Raw genomic sequence first — 27302 nt, 5'->3', positions numbered from 1 at the left:
TATATATTGCAAGACAGGTGTTGGGCTCTGATATGTTCAGTGCCTGATGCTTTGAAGAGAACGACAACCATGTTCAACGCGCGTGACAGTCAGGAAAGAAATAGACAACGAAGCTCTCTTTCCGTCGCTCGGGCGTGCGCTTACAGAAGTGCAACGACTGATCGCAGAACGTTCCATTGACTGTTGACGGCGTAGCGCCCTGTTTAAGGACTCCTATTACAAGTGGTGGAGGCGCGGGGTCATCCCCTCAACCTGGAGCTTCGCAGCCGAGCGTTGCCTACCAGTTCCGCGATGCCTGAGACCGCCAACCAACCGCCAACCCCATCACTTGTCATCTGTCCCGGTGCAGCGCGTCAGAGCGACCCAGCCAGCTTCAGCGGCACCGACGACACGGATGTAGGAGACTGGTTGGCGTCCTATGAACGCGTAAGTGCGCACAGCAAGTGGGACGACAACGTGAAGCTCACAAACGTCATTTTTTATTTGAGCGACGTGGCCAATCTATGGTTTCGCAACCATGAGAGTGACATAACTACCTGGGCGGCTCTCAAGACCAGCCTGACCGAAGTTTTTGGCCGTCCCGCTATACGTAAACTTCGCGCCGAGCAACGCTTGCAAAGTCGGGCACAACAAACCGGCGAGAAGTTCACCAGTTTCATAGAAGATGTCGTCGACCTCTGCAAGCGCGTCAACCCTACCATGAGCGACGCCGAGAAGATCGGGCACATTATGCAAGGTATTGACGATGACGCCTTCCACATGCTCGTCGCCAAAAATCCCCAAACTGTGTCCGATGTTATCAGCTTCTGCCAAAACTTCGATGAGCTGCGCAAAAGGCGGCTTTCCACACGACGTGCTGGCCTTCAGCAGGCCACCCTTTCCAGCTTCGCTCTCTCCGGGGACGGTGCCCTGGATCAGCAGTCGCTCATTCAGCAGATTCAACAGTTTGTGCGTGAGGAAGTCGCACGCCAGCTTTCTTTGTCTACCTGCCCCCCAGCACCTGCGCCTGCGTCGCCGCTCAATCCCACCCTTCAGCGTGTTATACAAGAGCAGGTCGCTGAGGTTCTGCCTTCACCTCCTCAGCAGCCCCTGGTGGCGGCTCTTCTCACGTACGCTGATGTTTTGGTGCGGCCACCACCCCCTGTCGCCCCTGTATACAGCCGGCCTCCCCTCCTATACGAGCCTCAGGGACACCAGCAACCTCAGCAGCCTACAATCCCCCCTTATCGTCCTGTTCTCCGCTGTCGATTACAGCCACAGCCTTCCAACCCCTGGCGCACACAAGACAACCGACCCATTTGCTACGCCTGTGGAGTCGCCGGTCATGTGGCTCGTTTGTGCCGCAATCATGGCCCTCGTCCCTACGACTATACACGTGAGCCGATGCACAATCTTACCCCATTCCCCTCGCCCGTGTTCCCTGAGCCTCCTCCGCAGTCCTCTTCAAGTTACGATCGCCGATCCCACTGCTCGCCTTCACCTGGCCGTCGTTCCCGTTCTCCGATGCTCCGCCGCCAATCAGCCGGTCACACGGAAAACTAACGGCCGCAGTTACGGAGGCAAGAACTGCGCCATCAGGGACTAACACAATACCTGTTTCAGTACCAGCCAAGATTATTACCGTATTCATTGAGGGAGTTCCTGTCGAAGCACTTGTAGACACTGGCGACGCCGTATCAGTTCTTAATTACACCCTCTGTCGCAAACTCAAAAAGGTAATGACGCCGCTTCCTGCCGTTTCTCTTCGCACCGCCAGCGCTCAGGACATTCGACCATTAGCCGCTTGCACCGCCCGCCTTGTCATTGACGACGTTCAATACACAATAGAATTCCTCGTCCTCGCCCGCTCATCACACGACGTTTTCCTTGGTTGGGACTTCCTCTCCAATCATAACGCCATAATAGACTGCGCCCGTGCTCAATTTGAGTTATCACCCCTCAGTGACACTTTTTTCGACACACCCGCTGCTGCTGCCGCTACCGTGCACGTCGCAGAGGACACCGACGTTCCGCCTTTCTCATCAGTGCTTGTGCCTCTTTATTGTGCTGCTCTTTCCGACGCCACTGTTATCTGCACACCCTCGTTACGATGCGCTGACCCAAGATCCGTGTTTCTGCCCCATGCTGTGCTAACAATTTATCGCAGCTCAAGTGCTATTTTTGTTTGTAACCCGTGCCCCTGCCCAACTATTTTGCTCCGTGGCCAGTCACTGGGTAGCGTTGCTTTGCTCGATTCCACTCCCACCTATCCCTTCGTCGATAACACTGCCGGCCTTCACATCAGCGCCATGACGCCTCTTCCTGTCGCCACTCCATCTTCCCTCGAAGTTTTCCACTGTCCATCGACGCTGGCCTGACGCCCTTACAACAAACCCAGCTTGTCGCCATCCTACAACGTTTCGCGGCTTCGTTCGACTCCCAGCAACCTTCGTTGGAGCGCACAACTGCCGTTACTCACCGCACTGATACCGGCACGTATGCCCCTTTGCGCCAGCGTCCGTACCGTGTTTCAGCCGCCGAGCGCCGCATTATTGACGAACAGGTGACTGACATGCTCCAACGCAACGTGATCCAACCGTCGCACAACCCTTGGGCGTCTCCGGTCGTCCTGGTCAAGAAAAAAGATCCATCTGATTCTGTATAGGCAACCTGCAGTGGCCAGGCGGCGCTAGTGGAGCGCGGCGTTCAGCGCCGCCAACGGCGGCGCCGAGTAATCTGAGTAGGCCGGCGCGGTCGGGTTGCGTTCGCGTTGTACGGCTGGAAGCATCTCGGCTCTCATTTTCTGCGGTTTTAAGGCAATCGAATGTCTTCAGAGCTACTTCCGAAAACCAATACTGGCGAAAGGACACCGCCTGTTCGAGAATGCTCATGTTTAAAATGTGAACGGTGTCGACGTCACCGCGAAGTGCGCGCCGCTCGCGACGGAACACCCGTGCGCACAGCTTTGAATTTCGCGTTAGCAGACGGAATTTTTTTTAACGAAACTTATTCTCTCAGGGCATTTGCCGGATATGTGATGATGAATTAAGAAATAATTAAATGAATGAAAAATGTTGTAAACGTAGCTTTTCATTTACCTATTGCGTTCACACCTCATACCCAAACATTGAAAGTGCAGAGAAAACTTGAGAAGAGATTGATCGCCGTTTCTTTTTTTGTTCTTGCTGTTTGATTACAGCAGCATAATAATTTCCTCGCGGTTTTGCTTTACAGTTTAATACCATGAACACTTTTGTTCGTGGTGCACCTTTCGACAATGCCGCGGAAGTTACAGGAAGCATGGTGCGATACCCGCTACGGATGTCGTGGCAATTGCGAGCACTGCCATAAAAGGAGGCTATGGCACTGCGCGGTTGTAGCGTGCATCATCAATGAAAACTGTGCGTGCCGGGGGCGGGGAGTAGGGGGTCTTCTACACCGTTGAAAAAATAAAGCTCTTAACAACAACTACTGGCATGCATTTTGTACCTCCGTACCTCAATCTTGGGGAAAGCCGGCGGGAAATGCTGGCTATAGTCTCCTTGCTGGCACTCAACGGCAAAGCTTTCGTAAAGGAGGTCGTAGTTAGAATTTTTTACTGTTGCTACTAATGATGAAATAGTCTATCGTCTGGGACAACAGACTCTTGAGTAGCTTGAGCAGTCGGTGAAAGAAATATTTGGCGCGGAACGATAGAACGAAGTTCCATTCTCAGCGTACACAGTATCACGGGCCTCTACACTCCGCCACTTCGACTTTTTCAGCACCTTAAGAACTAATTTACAGATAAATATGCTTATTGAAATCTGTAATTGGAAGTTTTGAAGATATTTTGGCTTTGTGGTTCCGAATAGACACCGTATTAGAAATCCGGTTCACAGATCCACGAACATTGTTTTTTTATTTCGCCTCCGTTGAAATGCGGCTCGAATACGATGCTACCGCTGCACGGCTTTGTTGCTTTTCTGGAAGTATGCCACTCGATCTTGCTCTTGCACAGCATATACCAGTACACGCCAAATTTTACAGCGCGTACTGAGTAGTGTGCCCCAACCGGCGTGTGACTCCCCGAGTCAGAAGTTTATACCGTTTCCTCCGCTCACGGGCAATCGTCTTATTTTAGTTTCTTGGCGTCTGTACGCCAATGGCTCCATAACAAAACGAATTTCAGTTACATTACTCTCTCGCAGCCAATATCTCCTTCTCTCATCATTCTCCCCAGGTTCTCCCAGCAAGCGGTACGCTTAGGTTTCCTTCGTGATTGTGGCAGTCTTTCTCGCCGCCCTTGCGCTTATTTTTATTCTTGTTCACATCCGTTGTAGTCGAAGCATCACACGAGACCACTGAAGCAACTAAATGAGTAAATAACACTCACTGGGATAACAAAACGCGAACGCAGAAGGAACACAGCGGCCGCAACATATACGGCGTCAGCTTCTGCGCCGCCTCAGTATTAGCTCCCGTCGGCCGCCAGGTTGCGCCACATGTCTCAGCAAACTCCATTGCCTATAGACTACCGCCGACTGAACAAGATTACGCGCAAGGACGTTTATCCTCTCCCTCGTATCGACGATGCCCTTGACTGCCTGCAGGGAGCAGAGTTCTTTTCTTCAATAGACCTGCGTTCCGGCTATTGGCAGGTGCCGATGCAGAGGCCGATCACCCAAAAACCGCTTTAGTCACACCCGATGGGCTCTATGAGTTTAATGTCATGCCATTCGGACTATGCAATGCCCCTGCCACATTCGAACGCATGATGGACAACCTACTCAGAGGGCTCAAATGGCACACTTGCCTTTGTTACCTGGACGACGTTGTCATCTTCTCCCCAGATTTTCCATCTCACCTCCAGCGCCTTGAGACAGTTCTGCGATGCCTGACCGACGCTGGCCTCCAATTAAATTTAAAGAAGTGCCGTTTCGGAGCACGACAGCTAACAATTCTCGGGCATGTCGTCTCCAAGGATGGCGTTCTTCCCTATCCGGCAAAACTGCACGCTGTGGCAGAATTTCCCAAGCCAACTAATGTGAAAGAACTCCGCAGCTTCGTCGGCCTCTGCTCGTACTTCCGCCGCTTCGTTCGCAATTTCGCCACAATCATCAACCCTCTCACCAAGCTTCTGTCCAGGCACGATCTTTCAGCCTGGTCTCCACACTGTGATGATGCCTTCGCGACACTCCGCCACCTTCTGACGACTCCGCCAATCCTGCGTCATTTCGACCCTTCTTCTCCCACGGAAATCCACACTGATGCCAGCGGCGTCGGCCTCGGCGCAGTACTTGCTCAGCGGAAGTCTGGCTTTGATGAGTACGTTGTCGCTTACGCCAGTCGGACCCTAACAAAAGCTGAAGCAAACTATTCCGTCACCGAGAAAGTGTCTCGCTATCATCTGGGCAATAGCAAAATTTCGCCCCTACTTGTATGGCCGCTCTTTTGATGTCGTCACCGATCATCACTCCCTCTGCTGGCTGTCTTCTCTGAAAGATCCTTCTGGTCGACTGGCCCGTTCGGCTCTGAGGCTCCAAGAATACGACATTAACGTCATCTATCGCTCTGGCCGTAAACCTGCTGATGCTGATGCTCTCTCACGTTCTCCATTGCCGCCTGAAGCCACTCCTGCTATATCCATTCTACATCTCACCGACATGCCCACCGATATGACTTCCGAGCAACGCAAAGACGCATGGATCGCTTCACTCCTGGATGTTTTATCTGGCCGTGCTTCACGACCTCCTTGCCACGCTCTCCGTCACCAGTCTCACCATTTCGCCATCAGAGACGAGCTCCTCTACCGTAGGAATTACCTTCCGAATGGTAGAAAGTGGCTGCTTGTAATTCCGACCCATCTGCGCTCTGTGACTTGCTCCCATTACCACGACAATCCCCACTGTGCCCACGCAGGCTTATTGAAAACCTTCACTCGCCTGCGACAGCGGTACTTCTGGCGTGGGATGTACCGTTATGTTCGTTGGTTCGTCCAGTCCTGCCAAGAGTGTTAGCGCCGAAAACACCCACCTCGCCAGCCCGCCGCTCCTCTGCAGCCGCTGACCTGCCCAGCTGAGCCCTTCGAGCGCGTTGGAATCTACCTGTACGGCCCGCTTCCTAGCACATCAACAGGCAATCGCTGGATCATCGTTGCAATTGATCATCTCACACGCTACGCCGAAACGGCGCCTTTGCCATCTGCTACAGCCCAAGACATTGCCTCCTTCATCCTCCATCACATCATTCTTCGCCACGGGGCTCCCAAAGAATTGCTAAGTGACAGAGGTCCTGCCTTCCTTTCTGAAGTTGTCGAAGCTGTTCTGAGAGAATGCAAAGTCGTTCATCGCGCCACCTCCGCGTACCATCCGCAAACAAATGGAATGGTTGAGCGTTTTAACCGCAGAATGGGCGACATGCTGGCCATGTATGTCGCTTCCGACCACTCCAACTGGGACCGCGTTCTTCCATTCGTCACATTCGCTTATAACTCTGCCACTCAAGCAACCACAGGATTCTCGCCAAACTTCCTTCTCTACGGTCGTGAGCCCTCTTGTACCATGGACACCATTCTCCCTTACCGACCGGATTCTTCCGAATTCACGACTGTTTCACAAGCTGCAACTTATGCCGAAGAATGCCGCAGGCTTGCCCGGTCCTTCGCTTATCACTCCCAGCAACAGCAGAAAACCACCCGAGATCAATCTGCACTTCTTCCTACTTACCGTACAGACTCTTTGGTATGGCTATGGGTGCCTTCCTCCAGTCCCGGCCTTTCATCCAAATTTCTGAGCAAGTATCAGGGCCCCTACCGTATTGTCAAGCAAACATCCCCCGTCAACTACCTCATCGAACCCCTTACGCCATCCACTGACCACCGTCGCCGCAATCGTGAAATAGTACACAGTAACCGCCTGAAACCTTACTACGACCCTGCCATCGTCACATCGCCATAATCCGCCAGGATGGCGTCTTTTTGACCCGGAGGAAGTTGTAAAACAGGTATTGGGCTCTGATACGTTCAGTGCCTGATGCTTTGAAGAGAACAACAACCATGTTCAACGCGCGTGACGGTCGGGAAAGAAAACGACAACGAAGCTCTCTCTCCGACGCTCGGGCGTGCGCTTACAGAAGTGCAACGACTGATCGCAGAACGTTCCATTGACTGTTGACGGCGTAGTGCCCTGTTTAAGGACTCCTATTAATATATATATATATATATATATATATATATATATATATATATATATATATATATATATAATGCCACCTAGCGTTGCCAGGTGGCGCATGACTGAGCGAAGGACGACGAAGTGTCGCTTGTGGGTTTTGCGTCTGTGCTGCTCACCGCTGTTGTATCGGAGCTATTCTTGATATTCTTGACATCCTCATTCACCTTGTACGTGACATTCTGGTGGAGGTGCGGGGTAAGATCACCTATGCAAGAGTCTCCATCTGAAAGACGTCGCGCCAGCCCTGTGCCATTGGACACCCCCGTGCATCGCTGCAGTCGACGGCTCCAGGGACTGCCTCCGGAGTTTCAGCCATCACCCGCCGCCATGACATCTAGTGCTCCTGCTCAGCAGGTAACGGGCGTCGCACCGGCCTGTAACTACACCTTGCAGGCCCCTCGGGTACCGAAGTCTTTTCACGGTGACCTCTTTGAGGATGTGGAGGACTGGTTCCTTCAGTTTGAGCGTGTCGCTGCATTCAACCAGTGGGACGATGCTGCCAAACTAAGGAACGTCTACTTCAGCCTTGAGGATGGCGCCCGGATCTGGTTCGAGAACCGAGAGCAAATGTTAACGTCGTGGCGGGAATTCCGTCGTCAACTGCTCGAGGCCTACACTAGCGCGGATCGTCGCGAGCATGCAGAACGTGCCATTCACTCCCGCATCCAGATGCCCAATGAGAGTGTCCAAGCGTACGTCGAGGACATGATGCGCCTTTTCAGGCGAGCGGATCCCGCCATGTCCGAGGACAAAAAGGTCAGGCACTTGATGCAGGGTTTGAAAGAGCAACTGTTCGCAGGCCTTGTGCGCAACCCACCGTCGACTGTAAATGGATTCCTTGCGGAGGCCACCACAATGGAAAGGGTGCTCCAACAACGTGCCGCGGCTTATAACCGACCCCTCCATACTGGCACAACTGCGGAGTCATTTGCATCTTCCGAGCGGCATCCTGATGCTTTGCGTGAACTGATTCGCAGTGTCGTGCGCGAAGAACTGAGAAAGTTCTGGAACCCCATGCAGCAATCGCCAGCTTCCATTTCTGCTATAGTGCAAGAGGAGGTACGACAGGCGCTCAAGAGCCCTCTTTCGCCTATAGTTACGAGCCCACCATTGCTGTCGGGGACCGAAAACCGTCCCACATATGCTGAAGTTCTGCAGAGTCAGGCTTCCCCTTCACCATCACCCATTCCCGCGCCGCCTACAGTTTCGCTGCCCTCAGTGCAACCAGTGCAGTACTTCGACGAACGTCCCCTGCCCCGACGCAAAGCCGACATTTGGCGCACGCCTGACCGCCGTCCACTCTGCTTCCACTGCGGTGAACCAGGCCATCTTTACCGGGATTGTCCTTATCGACGCCTCGGTCTTCACGGCTTCCGCATCGACGCGCCTCCTCCCCGGTTTGGTCAACGACCCCGAGTTATTGAAGAGTATCTGGCGGAACAGCGTTCATCTCGTTCGCAGCGTCAGTCCCGCTCCCCTTCACCAAGGCGCTCATTGAAGTCCACCCAAGGTTCCTCGCGAGAGGGACAAGGCCGCTCGTCTAGCCCTGGTCGGGAAAACTGAAAACAGCGACCTTCGGGGGCGAGGCCGCTGGTAGTCGCTGCGTTGAAGACCTCCCGTCGTCGCCGCTTCGATCCGACCGCGAGCTGCTGGTACCGTCCCCTAGGGAAGCCAAAAGCGTTTCTCTGGACATTCCTGTTATTTTAGACGGTCGTACTCCAGTGAATGCATTAGTGGACACCGGTGCGGATTATTCGATTTTGAGTGGTCGCATGGCGACTGTTTTGAGGAAGGTGCTCACTGCTTGGCCAGGTGTGTACCTTCGAACCGCCGGCGGTCATATAGTTACCCCAAAGGGAATGTGCACGGCTCGTATTCAGATTGACAGATATACGTTCGTCGTTAGTTGCGTCGTTTTGAGTGACTGTTCCCATGACCTTATCCTCGGCATTGACTTTCTGCGAGAATACGGAGCAGTTATCGACCTGCGAAATAGACGCGTCACATTTTCGATGGGACAATCTGCCGAACGAGATAGTAGCAGTCCTTGCAATGCCGCACTTCGCGTTTCCGCCGAGAGCGTCTCGCTGCCGCGAAAATTTGTCACAAATTTTTCTAATGAGCACCGGCACTTGTTTCCGAGAACTGCTATCGCTTTCGCTGACCCTGTTACGCACGATCCGGTCTGTTTTACATCCACGGCAGTCGAAACTAATTAGCCATCTTTTGACAACATCGACATTAACTGCCACTTGTCGAAGGAGAAACGGCGGGCCTTAGAGCTACTGTTGCTGGACTTCAAGCACTGTTTTGCTTCTTCCTCGAAGGTTCGTCAAACGCCCATCACACAACATCGCATCATTACTTATGAAGACGCTCGCCCTATACGACAGCAGCCTTATCGTGTGTCTGCCAAAGAACGAGAAGTGATCCAGACGCAGGTTCAGGAGATGCTGGATGATGGTGTTGTACAGCCTTCACAAAGTCCGTGGTCTTCACCAGTAGTCCTGGTCAAGAAGAAAGACGGCACTCTTCGATTTTGCGTCGACTATCGGAAATTGAATAATGTGACAAAGAAAGATGTATACCCGTTGCCGCGCATCGATGACTCACTGTACAGATTGCGACGTGCGAAGTATTTTTCATCTATTGATTTGAAAAGCGGCTATTGGCAAATCGAAGTAGACGAAAGAGACCGAGAAAAAACCGCATTTGTCACTCCAGATGGCCTATATGAATTCAAAGTACTCCCATTTGGATTGTGCTCTGCCCCAGCTACATTCCAAAGGATGATGGACACCGTCCTCACTGGACTCAAGTGGCAGATCTGTCTTGTGTACTTGGACGACGTAGTTGTTTTTTCCGAAACATTTGACCAACACCTCGAACGCCTTCGAGCTGTACTGGAAGCGCTCCGTTCTGCTGATCTCACGCTGAAGCCCGAGAAATGCCACTTCGGGTATACAGAACTCAAGTTCCTTGGACATGTTGTGAGCGCCGATGGGGTGCGCCCGGATCCCGAAAAGACTGCTGCCGTCGCACGGTTTCCCGTTCCAGCTAACAAGAGGGCTGTTCAGCGCTTTCTCGGCCTGTGCGCATATTATCGGCGGTTCATTGCGGACTTCTCTCAAATTGCGGAACCTCTAACGCGCCTCACAAGGAAGGACACCGCCTTTGTGTGGAACTCTGAGCAGCAGACGGCCTTCTCTTTGCTTCGCGAGCGCCTTCAAACATCCCCTGTTCTGGCGCACTTCGATGAAGCGGCTGACACAGAGGTGCACACTGACGCCAGTAGTATCGGTCTTGGTGCAGTCCTTGTTCAGCATCAAGACGGGATTGAGCGAGTAATAGCCTATGCTAGCCGCACACTCTCTCGCGCCGAAACGAACTACTCTACCTCGGAAAAGGAATGCCTGGCGGTCGTGTGGGCCACTATGAAGTTTCGCCCCTATCTTTACGGCCGACCATTTAAAGTCGTCACTGACCATCATTGTTTGTGCTGGCTGGCAAATCTGCGAGACCCATCGGGACGACTTGCACGCTGGAGTTTACGACTTCAGGAATTTGACATAACTATTGTTTATAAGTCAGGCCGCAAACACGAAGACGCTGACGCGCTGTCACGAGCCCCCGTTGACACTGACGATGCTGCAGCCAATGGCGACAGCGGCTTTCTAGGAGCTCTCAGCGCATCTGAGCTCAGGGATCGACAAAGAGCTGATCCAGACATCCTTCCATTCATCGATTATCTGGAAGGGCGTGATACGCCGCTCCCTCGACGCCTATCTCGGCACATTGGTTCATTCTGTATGCAGCAAGGCGTCTTGTATAAAAGAAACTCCCAAGGCCAAGAAAGAGCTTACCTTCTGGTAGTACCATGCGAGCTCCGTGCGGATATTCTACTTGCTTGTCACGACGAACCGACGTCTGGTCATTTGGGTTACTCACGGACGCTTGCTCGCGTCCGCAACATGTATTACTGGCCAGGACTCTCCGCAACTGTGAAACGCTATGTAAGAAGCTGTCGCGAATGCCAGCGCCGTAAAACACCGCCTCTGAAGCCTGCCGGATTTCTCAAGCCCGTTAGAGCACCACGTATTCCGTTCGACCAAATCGGCATGGACCTCCTTGGCCCTTTCCCTTTGTCGCAGGCGGGAAACAAATGGATAGTAGTCGCTACTGACTACCTGACCCGATACGCTGAGACAAAGGCAATCCATCATGCCACAGCTTCTGAAGTAGCCGAGTTTTTCATGCATAACATAGTCTTGCGGCATGGCGCCCCTTCGTATGTCATTACCGACAGAGGCACAGCTTTCACTTCGCAGCTCATCGACCACATATTTGAGTTGAGTTACACGACGCATCGCAAGACCACAGCGTACCATCCGCAGAGCAATGGTCTCACCGAAAGGTTAAATAAGACGATTGCGGACATGTTGTCAATGTACGTCGATGTGCAGCACAAGACCTGGGACGAGGTGCTGCCGTACGTCACATTTGCGTATAATACAGCCCAACAGGAAACAACGCGCTTCACACCATTTCGACTTGTGTACGGGCGTGAAGTTCAGAGCATGCTCGATTCCATGCTTCCGTGCCCAGATGATGACCAGCTTCCGCCAGGTGCCCAGCAGTATGCCATCCGCGCTGAGGAAGCCCGCCAGCTTGCCCGTGTGCACATCGGGCGGCAGCAGACCTCTGACGCGCACCGCTACAACCTCCGGCACCGCCAGGTTCACTACAAACCTGGGGACCAAGTCTGGGTGTGGACACCAGTTCGCCGTCCTTTCCCGCTACTTCGGGCCGTACAAAGTGTTGCGTCGTGTGAGTGATCTCAGTTATGAAGTTATTCCAGACGGCGCCGCACTTTCAAAACGCCGAAAGCCCAGCTCGGACATTGTGCACATTGTGCGGCTGAAGCCGTACTACCAACGATAACGCACGGCCACCTCCTGTGACGACTCTCTTACTTTCACACCTTTCTCACCGCCCGTCTTCTTTTCATTTTTTTTTCGGAAGGGGGAGTAATGCCACCTAGCGTTGCCAGGTGGCGCATGACTGAGCGAAGGACGACGAAGTGTCGCTTGTGGGTTTTGCGTCTGTGCTGCTCACCGCTGTTGTATCGGAGCTATTCTTGATATTCTTCATATCCTCAATCACCTTGTACGTGACAATATATATATATATATATATATATATATATATATATATATATATATTATATATATATATATATTATAATATATATATATATATATATATATATATATATATATATATATATATATATATATATATATATATATATATATATATTGTCACGGTGTTGGCGACTGGGGCTAGGCTAACAGAGCCGGTACAGGTAGAATTACGCGGTCCAAGGTTTAGGTACGTCCTGCGAGTCCGGAGCCGATTCACTTCAACGTCGTTGTTCACTCCGAGCGCCCCCTGGCATTCCTCCCTCCTTAAGCGTAACGCACACAGTTACACGTGCACACAAGCGTACAAAAGCAACCTCCCCCCTAAAAAAAAACAAAAAAGTTTGTAGATGTAGTTTGTCAGTCACCGTGCAAAGTACGGCTTCAATCGCAAGACATGAACTGTCTCTGGACGATGTAGCCGACGGCCTGTGTGCTCTGATCCATCCGAGAGCACCTCGTAATGGACGTTACTGATGCGTCGCACGATTTTATACGGTCCGAAGTAGCGGCAAATTAGCTTGTCTAAAGGCCGCGGCGTCGAAAAGGAGTCCACACCCACACCTGGTCCCCGGTGTTGTAGGAAGCTTGTCTGTGGCGGAGGTTGTACCGGCGTGAATCCCTGTCCTGTTGCTGGGTGATGTGGACGCGTGCTAGTTGGCGTGCTTGCTCAGCATCTTGGGCAAACTGCTCGGCGTCAGAACAAAGTTCGGTATCTGTTTGGTAAGGGAGCATTGCGTCCAGCATCGTCCGAACCTCCCTGCCGTAAACGAGGCGAAACGGCGTGAAACGTGTAGTCTCTTGGACTGCCGTATTGTATGCGAACGTCACATATGGTAAGATCGCATCCCAAGTCTTGTGCTGGGCGTCGACGTACATCGCCAGCATGTCCGCGATGGTCTTATTAAGCCTTTCCGTCAGCCCATTGGTCTGCGGATGGTAAGCAGTAGCTTTTCGATGCGCCGTACCGCTGAGATGAGAGACTTCGGCCATCATTTTTGAAGTAAAGGCAGTCCCTCTATCAGTAATAATACAGGTAGGAGCACCGTGCCGTAGTATGATCTGGTGTACAAATAAATGGGCAACTTCAGACGCTGTACCACTAGGTAACGCTTTGGTCTCGGCATAGCGAGTCAGATAGTCTGTGGCGATGATTATCCAACGGTTGCCACCAGAGGACCGAGGGAAAGGACCGAGAAGGTCCATGCCGACTTGATCAAATGGTGCTCGTGGTGGTATTATGGGCATGAGGAGGCCCGCAGGCTTTGATTGCGGAACCTTCCGACGCTGACATTGCCGACAGCTCTTGACATAGCGCTTAACAACAGTGGCAAGGTTGGGCCAGTAGAATGTCTGTCGTATCCTGGCAAGTGTGTGAGAATAGCCCAAGTGGCCAGATGTTGGTTCATCGTGGCACGCGGAAAGGATTTCCTCTCTCAGAGCTGTGGGTACCACAAGGAGGTAGGTTCTTGACTCGGATCTAGAGTTCTGCTTATAAAGCACACCGCCTCTCAGGCAGAAAGTTGAGAGGCTCCGAGAAAAGCACTTAGGTATGGTGGCTGGCTGACCTTCTAAATAATCAATCAGTGCTCGTAAATCTGGATCGGCACGCTGCTGATGTGACATATCTGAAGCATCAACAGCTCCGAGGAAACTGCCAGCGTCATCCGTGTCTGATGAAGCGATCTCGACAGGCGCGCGGGAGAGCGTGTCAGCATTTTCATGCTTATGTCCGGACTTATAAACAATAGTGAGATCGAACTCCTGTAGGCGAAGGCTCCATCGCGCCAGGCGGCCGCATGGGTCACGCAGGTTGGCCAGCCAACACAAAGAATGGTGGTCAGTGACCACTTTAAATGGGCGACCATAAAGGTAGGGGCGAAATTTCGCAGCAGCCCAAATAATGGCGAGGCATACCTTTTCAGTAGTTGAATAGTTCGTCTCGGCGCGGGATAAAGTACGGCTGGCATAGGCGACGACTCGTTCAACACCCTCTTGGCGTTGCACGAGAACCGCCCCAAGGCCAATGTTACTGGCGTCGGTGTGTATTTCTGTCTCCCCCTGCTCATCGAAATGGGCTAGAACAGGCGGCGATTGGAGACGGAGACGCAGCTCGGCAAAAGCAGCTTCTTGTTCGTGAGTCCAAACAAAAGGGGTGTCTCCCCGGGTAAGCCGAGTCAGCGGTTCAGCGAGATCAGCGAAGTTATCGATAAAACGCAGGTAGTAACTGCACAAGCCGAGAAATCGGCGAACAGCTTTCTTGTCACGTGGAATCGGAAATTCCGCAACAGCAGCAATCTTGTCAGAGTCGGGCTTCACGCCGGCGGCGTTGACGACATGGCCGAGAAATTAAAAATGTTTTAAAATAACTCTGCATGCCAGAAAACACCACAGTTGAATCGCTGGCACATGCAATGGCATGCCATACAAACATTTATGGAGATGATTTACTTAAAGGAACATATAGTAATGACTTTAGTATTGGATGTTGGCGACTGGGGCTATGTTAACAGAGCCGGTACAGGTAGAATTACGTTAACATAGCCCCAGTCGCCAACATCCAATACTAAAGTCATTACTATATGTTCTACTATACTATACTATATATATATATATATATATATATATATATATATATATATATATATATATATATATATATATATATATATATATATATATATATATATATATATATATGTATATATTGTATATAACGGATGAAATGGTTTTAATACAGGTGAACTTCGCATGAAGGCCGGACGCGCACGGCTCAGAAACCCGGATCAGTCTACGCGCGCCTCGCTTCCTCCGCTTCTTCCTCTTCTGCTGCTTCTCAGAAATATGCTGGAAGAGTACTTTCAGAAAAATTTGATTTCGGATTTTGAGCAAACAATGTGACGCACCTAGTTTCAACATAACTTGAGCGCATTCGCGAACAAGACTTATATGCTTAAAATACTTTACATATGTGAATCTTTACATTCCAAACGTATTTTCCCTTTTTCTAAGATGTGACATTGATTGTGGCTACGTTCCAGCTTCCTAACGGAGCTATCTTGGAACGTCGGCGCACAACCATGCGCAGCTGCCAGCTAATGGACCGTTCTCGGCCAAGTGAGGTCTGATGATCGACGCTCACCCGGTCGACCAATTAACGAATTTTATGACACACAACGCTGGTACCGCCAGACGCCACCGGATTTTTTTTCTCTGTTGAAGGGTTTGTATGCCATCGCATTAATGAAGTAGGCACCTTGTAGGTTTTGGTATTCATGAAACCGGCGAATGATGCTGCTCCGGATTCGAGTGGATAACTGCGAATGAGCACTATTAGGTTTGGGGCTCGTGTGCCTGAGGTATCGTAGCATACCAGCAGTTATTACATGCGGCGCGCGGCCCCTCGGTAGCGTTAGCCTTGAGGCTCCGTGGCTCGGCGGACAGCATCAACGGTCCCAGCAAAGACGAGACGTCTTCTAACGAAACAACCTTTACTACAACATCATGAAGAAACGGGCAGAGAAGCTGACCCGGAGAGAATACAGACATTCTCACACAGCTGGTGTCTAGCGTCGTGTCAAAGGCGCGTCAAAGTAGTCTTTGTCGCAGCGAAGTCTGCCGCTGCTTTTTATAGGCATGTCAGTTCACAGGGAAAGGGGGAAGCCCTCACAGGGAAGAGAGAGCCAAACACGTTTGGACAAGACGGGATGACTCAATCGCAGGTGGTCCGACCGCATCTTCTCCACCTCCTGCAGACGGGCGAGGGCAAAGCACTCTCCCTCGAGCTCCAGGCTTGGCCAGCGTTTGCACACACACGCACGCACACACATTTGGAGCGTGGCAGGATCACGTCGAGACTTGCCCGCGGGAGGAAGCGTTGGGCGGCCGATGAACGGCGCCGAAATGGCCGATCCGCTCGCGGTTCTGCCTGTTGCTATGCGGTGGCCGCGTCAGCTGTCACCCTTGTCGGTGGCGAAACGTAACAGCACACATCACACATCCAAGGAGGGTTCGCTCAACCTGCCTGTGAGTACGGCTGCATCACCTAGGCTTGCAGGCGATGTGTTCGCGTTAAGAGGCGGCGCGCTTCTATAATGAAACTCTTAGTGGCGTTGAAACCATTTGCCCTCGGACAGAGTCCACGGCTCCTGGCTGTGCGGTGTCGGAGCACGCTCTGTTTTAAGGCAAAAACCTTTCTTGCCTCATGAGAAGTGCAGACAGAAAACCGACCAGAAGCGGCTAACAGTGTCGGCCACAATTGTGTCCGCGCGAAATTAAGTCATTTGTGTGGTGAACAAAAACAATGTAATAGTAGATTAGGTACAGTGGACAAGCACCATAAATAGGTAATGATACTAGTTAGTCATTGCTAGAAATAGATAGTGATAGTGATAACGACAACTAATGACAGTGATAGTGCTAGAGATAGTGATAGCAATGGCAGTCATGGTTGTTAATGGTAGTGGGGGTAGTTATAATGATGCTGGTGATAGCTAGTGATAGTTAATGATAATAATGGGGATGATGATATTTGGCGATAGTAGTGATGATGATAGTGATAGCAAAACGTCATGGGTTTGAGTCCTCGAAGGTCGTGGGTTCGAATACACTAATTACATAGGTAAAAACTGACCTCTGAAGAAGAATGAAAGCAAAAACAGAAAAAGAAACAACAAACGAGAAAAACAAGAAAGCCAAAAGAAAGTGAAAAGTAAAAAAAAAATAAAAAACACGAAATGAGAGGAAAGAGGAAGACAAGCGGTTTTGCATTTCCGCTCTTAAGCAGATTTAAGCTCAAACCTGTAACTTTAGTGAGGAGAGACTAATTTGGAACGTTGTGCCAATTATTCGAAAAGTGTCCAAAAAGCTGAGAATCAATTCAATTTGTTTCGAAATTTCTAACACACACTGTCTGCCATTTATCCTTTGTGTGATGTTCGAGGCCTTCAGCAGTGACGATCACGCGACATGGCTGCCGGTGGTTTTTGTGGCGTCCAGCGGCCTATTTGGTAGGATCTGCCAACTCGGTCACCACTTTTGAGATGGGAATCTAACCCACCGGGTCCACTGGATCCCGAGTGAGAGGTACTGCTTTTAGGCCATGCAGGCATGTCCCTGAGGCTTCCATACTATGTCAGGTGGTCTTTTATATGACGTGGCATTCTGTGACTGCAGGCTCTCTGCATGAAGTCTGTCACGTTTTCTTCGTGCGACGTATAGGTAGATCTAATTATGAAAGCGAATAGTTGTTCCGCACACGAAAGCGGGCTGTGCAGTTATTGCGACATTGGATTTGAATTTTTATGCCTATTGTCTGTTCGGTGGAAAACATTCTAAAACAAATAAGTTGTCTGCTTCCTATTCCAGGTTATGAAGTAACCATGAGTTCAATGCGCACAACGTGTTCCCTTAGATGTTGCTGCTACTTATATATACATTCGAAACTCACCATCAGATGAGCAGTTTATAACTCCCATGTGGGTCTGCTGTGCGCGAGAAAGGCAGCTCTGGCAATGCTATTTTAGGTGTGCTAATTATTAATAAATGAATCACAACAACTGTATAAAGACAAAATATGTCCTGTGACTCAAGCTGGTCCGCACTGCAGGTGCCTAAGCCTATCGGAACCAGGAAACTGTGGTAGCTTTTAGAGTGAACGCATCAATAAAAAAATCCACTCATTTCCCCTTCATTTGTTTCTTATTTCAGGTGGGACAGATTAAATTTACGTTGAATATCGAAGCTGCTAGACGCAAATCAGAAAACGTTATGCGATTAGAGACCGTGCGATGCGATTAGTAATTACATACATAAAGCCGAGATAGCTATGCTGGGTTACATGATCTAGCAGATACTTATCCAATGCGTAAAAATTATGGGGCAAATATTTATTATTTAACAGCGCGAAAAAAAAAAAAAGCCAGGACGTTAACACACACAACACGAGCGCTCGTGTTGTTGTGTGTGTTAACGTCCTGTTTTTTTTTTTCGCGCTGTTAAATATTGGATAACAACCAACTGGCCCAGCTTTCTATTCTTTTTTTTTATTATTTTGATGACTTGCGACCTTTGGATGGCGCAAAATTGATTTGACCTTTCTTTTCTTTTGCGACCATTAACTTTCCTCCAGCTAGTACGAGTTATGCCAAATCGTGTTTTCTTGGTTGTTACCCCGTCGTCGCGTGTTGTCAGTGGATGTAGGAGGGCGTATGTGCCTCATAAGGCGTCAGCACCTTCCTTCACAGGAGGCACTGTTATCCATCTTGTCGCCTCAGTGTCCAAGCGACGTCCCAATATCCGGGCGGCCCCTCTGAGCCCGTGGGACGGCGGAGCGACCGTGGATAATTGAATGGGTATAATTCTCACCGCCCGGAGCCACAACCACACCGGGGCGTTAACGAGGCACAGTTCTCAGTACGTCGCGCACCGAGCTCGCTGATGGAGGCCGGCACGGACCATTGCATTTCCATGCGGAACCGTGAATGGCCCGGCGCGCGACTCGCGTGCGGCATCTGCCGCAGCCCGCAGGTCGTTAACGTGGCGAGACTTCCTCCCCCACCGGAGAGGAAGGTGGTGTGGACGTCCTTTTTAGTGCGCTACGCGAACACGACTGCACGGTGAATGTGGCGACGGCAGAAACCCATTTCGAGCAATATGAGCATGAAAACAAAAAGAAGGACTGAAACAGGAGGGACGGTTTTGCTTTCTGTCTTTCGCTTACTCTCTAAGTCGTTTGTATTTTATTGTAGTAATGCACCGTTGCATCGCTGGATGTATTCGTACGCCGCTATTGTTTACTGTATGCGTACGCACGTATAATGGCAGCTGCGCTGCATGGCGGCTTGCATGCACCGGCCGCTGTTCGTGCATGCTTTCACTAATCTAAACTAATATGCGCTCAGGTTATGCGTACTACCTAGATTACAACCAAAATAATTTAATTTTTTTAGACACATGAGCTATACTACAAAGATGACCATAGGTACGAGCACTCACAGACGCCTACCGAAGACTATAGTTTATACTTACTGCTGCCAATTTTCATTTATTACACAATCTATATGGGAACGGAATTGCCCGGGCCGTAAATTCATAACAGCCTTACAATTGATGCGTTTATTCAATATGTTACGAAACACTCTGCACATATTTAAATGAGAAATTGACAACACTGGAGCAGGAAGAATTCCACCGACGATTTTATACGAGGTTTATTTTTGTTGTGAACGGCACAGTGACCGCGCCCATTCTTCCGCACTAGGAAAGGTGTAAGTGTTTTTGTATTGAAAGGACAGTGCTATACAAACATTTAAATACTATTGTGTTTTTTCTTCGATGCGTTTTTGGTCTAATTTTTTAATGTACGTATAAAGAATAAGAATACAACACATTTGTAAATTGTACTTTCTTTCTGTTTAATTGTTCTGCATCTTAATCTGCGACGACTTGCTGCTAATATACTAGCCTGTTGACAAAGTTGGCCCATTGCAATGCGCTTGGTTTGGTTTTTATAGTCTAAAATCATAACGCAACATGAATGTATTCACCTGTATACTTCATTCGTTATTCCAGGATGAGATTGGCAATATCTGTGAACAAATAAAACTGTATTAGTGAATTTCAGCATGATGGACACGCAGTTGGCTTAGACGGATATGGGACAAGTCGGGTGCCTGCAGCGCATAGGTGCGCATACTCGTCCGGTCACTAACCATGACAACTGAGACGTTTACGCTATGTTTAAACTCTCTATTGCCCTGAGATTCTGGTTTAAATAAACAATAAAAGACAGGTGAAAAGCTCTCTGTGCAGCGAAACTTACCACGTAAAGAGTCCTGAAAGTTAGGGCGGCTATGAACAAAGGGATGTCTATCGAATGGTAATTGAATGCCCGACACAAAATAATTTTAGAACCTAATGGATGGCTTAGTCACCAATGATAAAATCAATTCCAGTCCAAAATTCCAAGCTGTTTTCGCTGTACTCAGTAAATCTCGACGCTCGGCGAGAACTGTTCATTTTTCCGTGCCGAATCCATTGCTGGCCTGCCTCATTACCTGCCCCCCCCCCCTCTCTCTTTCTCTCTCGTACCCGCCGATGGGAGCCAATATTGATCAAGAGGGCTTTTGTCGGACTGGTTGGTTCATGTTGAACGAAACAAAGAAACAGCGCTAACAGACGGGAAGAGTGGAGAGGCGAAACATGCATATGCGCTGACTAACAACCAAATGGTTTATTGCGACACAAGGAGCAATATAAAGCAGAGAGCCAAAGCACAGATGAAAAAAAAAAAAGCCAGTTGCGGCGCAATCATGGTCCTGAGATGCACTGGGAGCAACCAAGCCGTCTCTGATTGAGATAGGAAAGCTCTTGTGGGAACAGAGCTTCCGACGGTTGGCTGATAGATGTGCCAGCAAATTGGAGAATTTGAAAGGCCTCTCATATGAGGCGTAAGGTAAGATCTTTATATTTGGCGATGATTGTGGTACTATTTAAAAATGCCTCACAGTCCTTGCAATCAGTGGAATGGATGACTATGTTATTTGGGCGTGATCGGTTTATTAAGTTTTTCGCGTGTTCGAGTAGTCGCTCATTGATGCACAGTCCAGTTCTTCCCATGTAAATCGGCCGTATGAAAGCAGAACCTTGTATACAACACCATAACAGCAGTTTACAATTTTTTTCGGTGTTTATTGCCAAATGCCTGTTTTCTAATTACTTGGTTAAGTTTAAATTTTAAACAACCCTCCTAACTTATTCCTGGCGGAAAAACGGAGCTTCACGGCGGTTTTGCTTACGATCATTATAAGGTTGTGTGAAACTTCATGAACGTATACGGTATACATGCCATGCTCTTATATTTGAATCGTGTGCAATGTTCTGAATCCTGCTTTCTGCTAGTATGGACTCTGCTACGCTTGAAATGATATTTGTCGGGTAGCCCGCAGTGGTAAACCTAGGGAACTGCGAGTCAAAACTGGTTTGAGTTCTATGCTTGCATGACCTATACCTCACTATCCCGCGCTTAACTATCTTTGAGTGGGCCGACTGGAAGGCCAGAAGGCTCTTGAGTACATCCAAAATACATGGTCCTCCGATATCTGGAACTGCATCTGGAACTTAAGCTATCGCCGTCTGTGCCCGGTGTATCATACCTCGGGCTAAGATGTTGGCAGCCTCGTTGCCGGGGTTCCCCGAGCGGACAGGCACCCAGATGATGTCCACGTGGCGGGGCGAGTTAGTAGCGTGCGAGGCCAGAATGCAAAAAGCAGGGACATGAACTCTCCAGCGTGCGAAATCTAGTAGCACAGCTTTACAATCCGGAAGTACATATCGCGTTTCTGTGTGGGGAATTGCAAGAACAATGGCTGACTTCTTGGTCATGTCGGAGCTGGATCCGGAGCGTTCGGATTCGAACTGTTTCTTTTTCTTTTTTTTTATTGCGCTGCTTGTGCTGAGGCGCCTAGTGCCAACCTGCTCTTCTTAGTCTAGCGCCGTGCCGTGGCTTGCAATAAGAGCGCGGCGTGAGGGGCACTACAGCCATTTCTGAGGAGGTGACCGAGAGGAGGGGAGAGGCTGTAGTTTATCGCTCACCATGACTGACGCCGCTTCCTCGCCCGAGCATGGGCGTCTACTCGTAACTGCGTCCGTCTTAGAGCCTGAATATTTGTGCAGCGCCTTTGCCCGGGCTCGGCGGCGGGGCTCGTGGCGTTGCTGATGGGATTTTCGGGGAAGGAGTTTTACAAGAAGGTTGGAGTGGATAGGGCGTGGGTTGGAGATGAGTGTGGAGTCGTTAGCAAGGATATGGACATGAAGACGTCATATCGATATGACGTCCGGTCCTGGTCTGTGTCAATCGGAGATACTGGGTTTGTCTGTGGGCCTATACACAAGCTCCTCAATATAATTGTGAAGACCCAATTAGAGCAGTTTCTCTGTGAAAGTGTTGAGGGAAAGGGGAAGGATAGTCTTAAATGTGGTGCGAAGCATCGCGTCCAAGGTGGTGATCTCCTCACCTCTAAGCTTGAGGTATGGATTCGTGTAAAGGAGTCGGCTGAGGATAAATGCATGAACGAGACGATGCAGATCACGCTCCTATGCCTCTGTGGTGGCCTGAAACTCTGCGGATGAGATGCGAGATCGCACCTACTACCTGCTTGAGCTTCCTCATGGTGCGGATGTTCCTACCGTTGTTTTGGATATGAAGTCCCAGGACCCGAAGATTACCACCTCTGGAATGGGACGATCTTCCAAAGCAACGGTTATTTGGGCTGTGGGAGGGTTACGGGTGGTGGGGTGGAGTATGCGGAGCTCGGACTTCTTTGGAGAGAACGAGTCCGATGCTTCGAGTGTGTTCTTGTGCTATTGTGGCTGCGTTTTGTAGTGTCTCCTCTATGTCGCCATCACTGCCTTGCGTGGTCAGTAGGTGCTCCACGTTTATGGGCGAGTGAGATAATTGCCGTGTTGAAAATGAAAAGGTAGAGGACGTAGAACTGGCGAGTAGTAGTAGTCGAAAACGTTTATTAGCCAGGAAAATAAGACTCGAGGAAAAATTACAATGGTTGGATTTTCAATTTCAAAACTCCACTGGTCTTGGCTGCCTATCTAGCTTGTGCAGAGTACGCGCTACAGTTCAAGCTCCGAGCTGAGAAGAGAGGCCTCCCATTGCTCCTTCGTTTTATATGTTTTGATGTCCGGGGGTTTGGGCCCTTGCATGCATCCCCATCTGATGTGGTATTTGTCGGGCCTATCGTCGCACCATGGCGCTCGGGAAAAATTATGCTGTGTTCGTGGAGATTGGGGAATGTATCTGTTTGGAGTTGCCTCCAGTCCCGAGCTTCATGAGCCTTTCGTTTCTTGTGCAGAGGGAGAACGTGCTGTCGTTGTCATCTCAGGAAGTGGAGTCATGTGCTGTAAGTAGCGGAAACTTCAGGAAGAAACTTGAGTCGGCGTTGGAGCCCGCTCGGTTGGTATGTCCTCGAGCTAATGTCCGCGACCTCGTTGCCCTCTAATTCCGCGTGACCAGGCACCCACGTGATCTGATGTTTTAGGGAGGAATTGGTGCTCAGAAGGTTTGTGGTTAAGCCTAAAAGTTTCTTGGGTACTTTAGGAGCCGACAGGCTACTTGGGAGTCTGTCATGACGTGTACACTTTGGCCTAGTCCGTCGCTATACTGGATCGCTAGCAGGATTGGTGCAACTTCTGCCTCTGTGATCGTCGTGTGTTTCATTGATGCGCTGACAATCTCGTTGTGGGATGAGTTCACAGCAACTGCAGTCGCCCTCGTGATCTCGGTGTGTGTTGCTGCGTCGACATACACTGTGTGGGGGCTGCGTGCCGCCGTCCGCTTGATGTATTTTATTCTGGCTGATATTCTGCCGGACTCGGCTCCGCTCGATATGTTTTTAGGAATTGGGCAGACATATGGACCTTCGACCGATATGTTGGGAGGTACGTCCTTGCTCTGGATGATCTGGACGTCAGCTGGGTAGCCCACCCGCTCCAGAATCTGCCTTCTGGGGTCTGCGCGAAGTAGGAGTATGCTTTGTGCCAGGAGGACTGCCTCCTGAATCTCCTCGAATAATTTGTGCACTCCAAGAGCCTCTAGTTTGGCGTTTGAAGTATAGGTAGGAAGGCCAAGTGAATGTTTGAATGTAGTACGTAAGATGACATTTACTTTGGTGAGTTCTTGTCTAATTAATTTTAGTTATAGTAGGCCATATGAAATGCGGCCTACCACGAGTACTTGGATGAAGCATAGTGTGTCCCCCTCCCGCATGCCTGTCCGGTTTTGTGCCACTTTTCTGATCATTTCCGCAACTTGATGTGTTGCGGTGGATAGAAACGTGATGGCATTTGTAGCTTTTGTGTAGCTCTGGGGCCATAATCGAGGATGTGGATTTGTCGGACTTTGCGGATGGGGACGCTATGTAGGAGAACCTGAATATCTCCTGGTGACCTGTAGCTACGCCCTTCTATGGGGATGACCTATTATACGTTTTAGGTGCACAGCGGAGTTCCCACTGGACGGCCGTCTTTTCGACGCAGGTGGCAGCTTGCTGCAGTTTCTTCCTTGGTCGCCACAGAGCCTTTGGTAGTTCATATAGTTATATCATCTCTATACAGTGTAAATCCAATGTTCGGAACTATTTGAAGGCTTCGGACCACACAAATCATGGCTATATTGAAAAAGAGGGGGGGGGGATAATCGACCCCTGAGACGTACCTACCTTTGTGTGGCATGCCCTGGGGGCCGAGGTGCCTGTCTACATCAGGTGTCTCATTCGTGCGCTGTACCACGTCAGTTGCGGGGCTGTGTGCCTGGCGATGGGCCGCACTCCAGTCCTGGATTGGTTATATGGGCCCCGAGGGGAATTCTGTGCTGCGAAATTTTAGCCAGTCCGTTATTCTGGCTGGTCCGATGCTTCTCCGGATTTTGGACGAAATGATAGAGGTGCTTACTATGCCGTGATCACTCTCCAGTGTTTCAGTTAGGTTGGTTCACTTCGAGTGGCTTACGTTCTTTACCAGGTTGAGGTCAGGACAGGAGTCTCTGTTCACACTATCCCCATCTCGTGTAGGAAAGGCAGGGTTGGTGAGGGTCCAAACATGTGTATCGCTTTCAGTATCGACTGACCTCTTGCAGTTTTATCTTGATACCTCCACTCTCTCTGTGGGGCGCACGTTAAAATCTCCCACAATCATGAGATGATTACGCTGGGATTTGTGAGAAGCAGCCAATAGTAGACCTGTGAAGTCACATTTCCTAGGCTTGGGTGGCTTGTAAATGTTTACGACAAAGGTGCTTGCTCGGCCGCGCTTGTTGGGCACAACCTCCATCGTCAGATGTTCGGCGTCCGTTACTGGCAGAGCGTGTTCAACGACAGTAATCTCTTTTGCCACTAATACTGCAATCGATGGCATCAGGGGCTGTTGTAGTATCCTGCAAGCGTCGTGGCTTTGTTGGCTCCCACTGGAGGAATTGGAGTGCTGGCAATGAACTGTTTCAGGAGACCGGCTTTGCGCTTGTAACCGCTACGATTCCACTGCCAGATTTCCACGTGTTCTGCATTTTGGCCGCTTTTAGGGTGCGTGGCAATCTTGTGTGTGTCGGAATATGGTGCCACCCCCATCACTGCTGACTGAGCTAGCGTGACTACGCATTTGTGAGTGATCCTGCCCATATTCTGCCGGCGTGGCTCGCTTACGGAATTGGGTCTGAAGTGCCTGAATGGTGGTTGTGTGTTGGTTTAGTGAAGTCTCCTGTCGCGCGAGTGTCTGGTGAAGGACTTCTATTTTCTCTGTTAGTGTTTGGAGAATTGGGGACATTGAGACTTGCTAGCAATGCATAATCTGTTCTTCGGTATTCGGTATCGCGGAACAATGAACTGCTTGATGGACAGCGGCGACGGATGAAACCTCGAGTATTGTCCAACATCTTCCCGATGTCTTTTAGTATCCACGTCGTGATCCCCATGCTGGCCTAGGGCTGAAACAGTCGTCAAAGGCAAGCCATCTAATCCGGCCATCGTCAGGACGTCTGTCCTACACCAAATTCGAGTGTGCCGCTCGGTGCAGGGTCCAGAATCCACCCCACACACATCAACGCCAGCCCAAATGCGGACTATGAGGCAACCAGCACGAGACGGGAACTCGGGAGTGCCCGAAACGTCTCAAGCCTGCGAAAACACCACGACCCACCACTAAACACGACGACAAGACATCTCATCAATCACGGAAAGACATGGGACTCACTCTCTACAACAGCTGGTTCTCCTCGGGCGAGAAGGAACCAGGTCGGAGAAACAACTGCTCGCGGAGCCGATCCAGCTCCGCATCCCGGGCGAAGACACCAGACCCCTCCCCCCTCCCAGCTAAGCATGAGGAAAACAAGCTCCACAAGGCCAAAGGTAGGTGAGCTGGTCAGGGAGAGCTGAGAGTCCCCACGCTCCTACACACGACCCCCATTTCCAACGGATGCAGGCTACAGTTGCGTCCCAAAGTGCCAAATAGCGGAACAAAACACGAAAATTGCAGCCCTAATGGCAGAAGCAGACGCCTCCGTCTCCACCTAAAGGTAAAAAGCCATACCCCCCAAAACCAACAGAATGTATAACCGTTCAGATTGCCCTGGTGGGTACCGGCGCCTCTAAGGGAGTGTGGAGGTGACGGGTGTGGGCCAAAGTGGGCCTCAGCCATGCAGTTGGTAATGAACGCCCCGATATAGGTGTACGTAGGTACGCCTATATCAAGATGTGAAGGGGCGTCATGATAGGGCCGTCCTGGGTTTGGATAAATCCAGAGCCAGGACAGCCTTTGTTACTCGGGATGACCGGGTCAAAGAAGTCGGTGATGAGCTGCAGCATGGCACCTTGCGCGGACAAAGGGGGACAGAAGCCGATAATGCTGTGGGAGTAAAGATCGTTGTTCATCATGTATTGAGCAAATCTCACCAGTACGTGTTCCAAAAATTTCCCGAGACACGAAATGAGAGAGAAGGAGCGGAGGTTGGCTGTTGTGCGTGGTTTGTCTGGTTGAGGTATGTATATAACTTTTCCATGAGGACATGACTGGGGGAAGGAGCCCTCCACCCAATATTTGTAAACGTAGTCAGCATCTGGGTGATCGATTGATCGTCCAGGTGGTGGAGCATGTAGTTGGAGATTTTGTCAACACTCAGAGTAGAATAGGTAAGGAGAGTGAGGGCAGCCGCTCTGATCGCGACTTCCGTAATCTCCGAATCAAGAGTCGAGTTTGGTTGGCCTGTGTAGGAAGAAAGGTGGTCGGATGTGCAGGGCAATGTATGCATTTGTTTGAGGTTGTACAAGAGGACGTCTCGGGTTAAGTCTTTGTTATGTATGATTCGAACGACATGATGTTGTGTAGCTGTTTCGGACTGTATAGGGCC

The 27302-nt window shown here is 50.2% G+C and overlaps 1 protein-coding gene across 1 annotated transcript; it reads left to right on the top strand.

Moving 5' to 3' along the window:
• The first annotated feature begins 291 nt into the window (after positions 1-291).
• LOC146194493 (uncharacterized) lies at positions 292-25881 on the top strand. The gene is made up of 3 exons (XM_084596574.1): positions 292-1152; positions 23260-23360; positions 25851-25881. Exons 1-3 carry the CDS (start codon positions 292-294, stop codon positions 25879-25881), a joined length of 993 nt encoding a protein of 330 aa, XP_084452700.1.
• Positions 25882-27302: the final 1421 nt, after the last annotated feature.

The sequence above is a fragment of the Amblyomma maculatum genome, chromosome 3, assembly GCF_055883805.1.
Source record: "Amblyomma maculatum isolate TAMU_Amacu chromosome 3, ASM5588380v1, whole genome shotgun sequence".
Lineage (NCBI taxonomy): Eukaryota > Metazoa > Arthropoda > Arachnida > Ixodida > Ixodidae > Amblyomma > Amblyomma maculatum.
The sequence above is the reverse complement of the archived record's forward strand: the minus strand, read 5'-3'. Positions and strand labels throughout refer to the sequence as shown.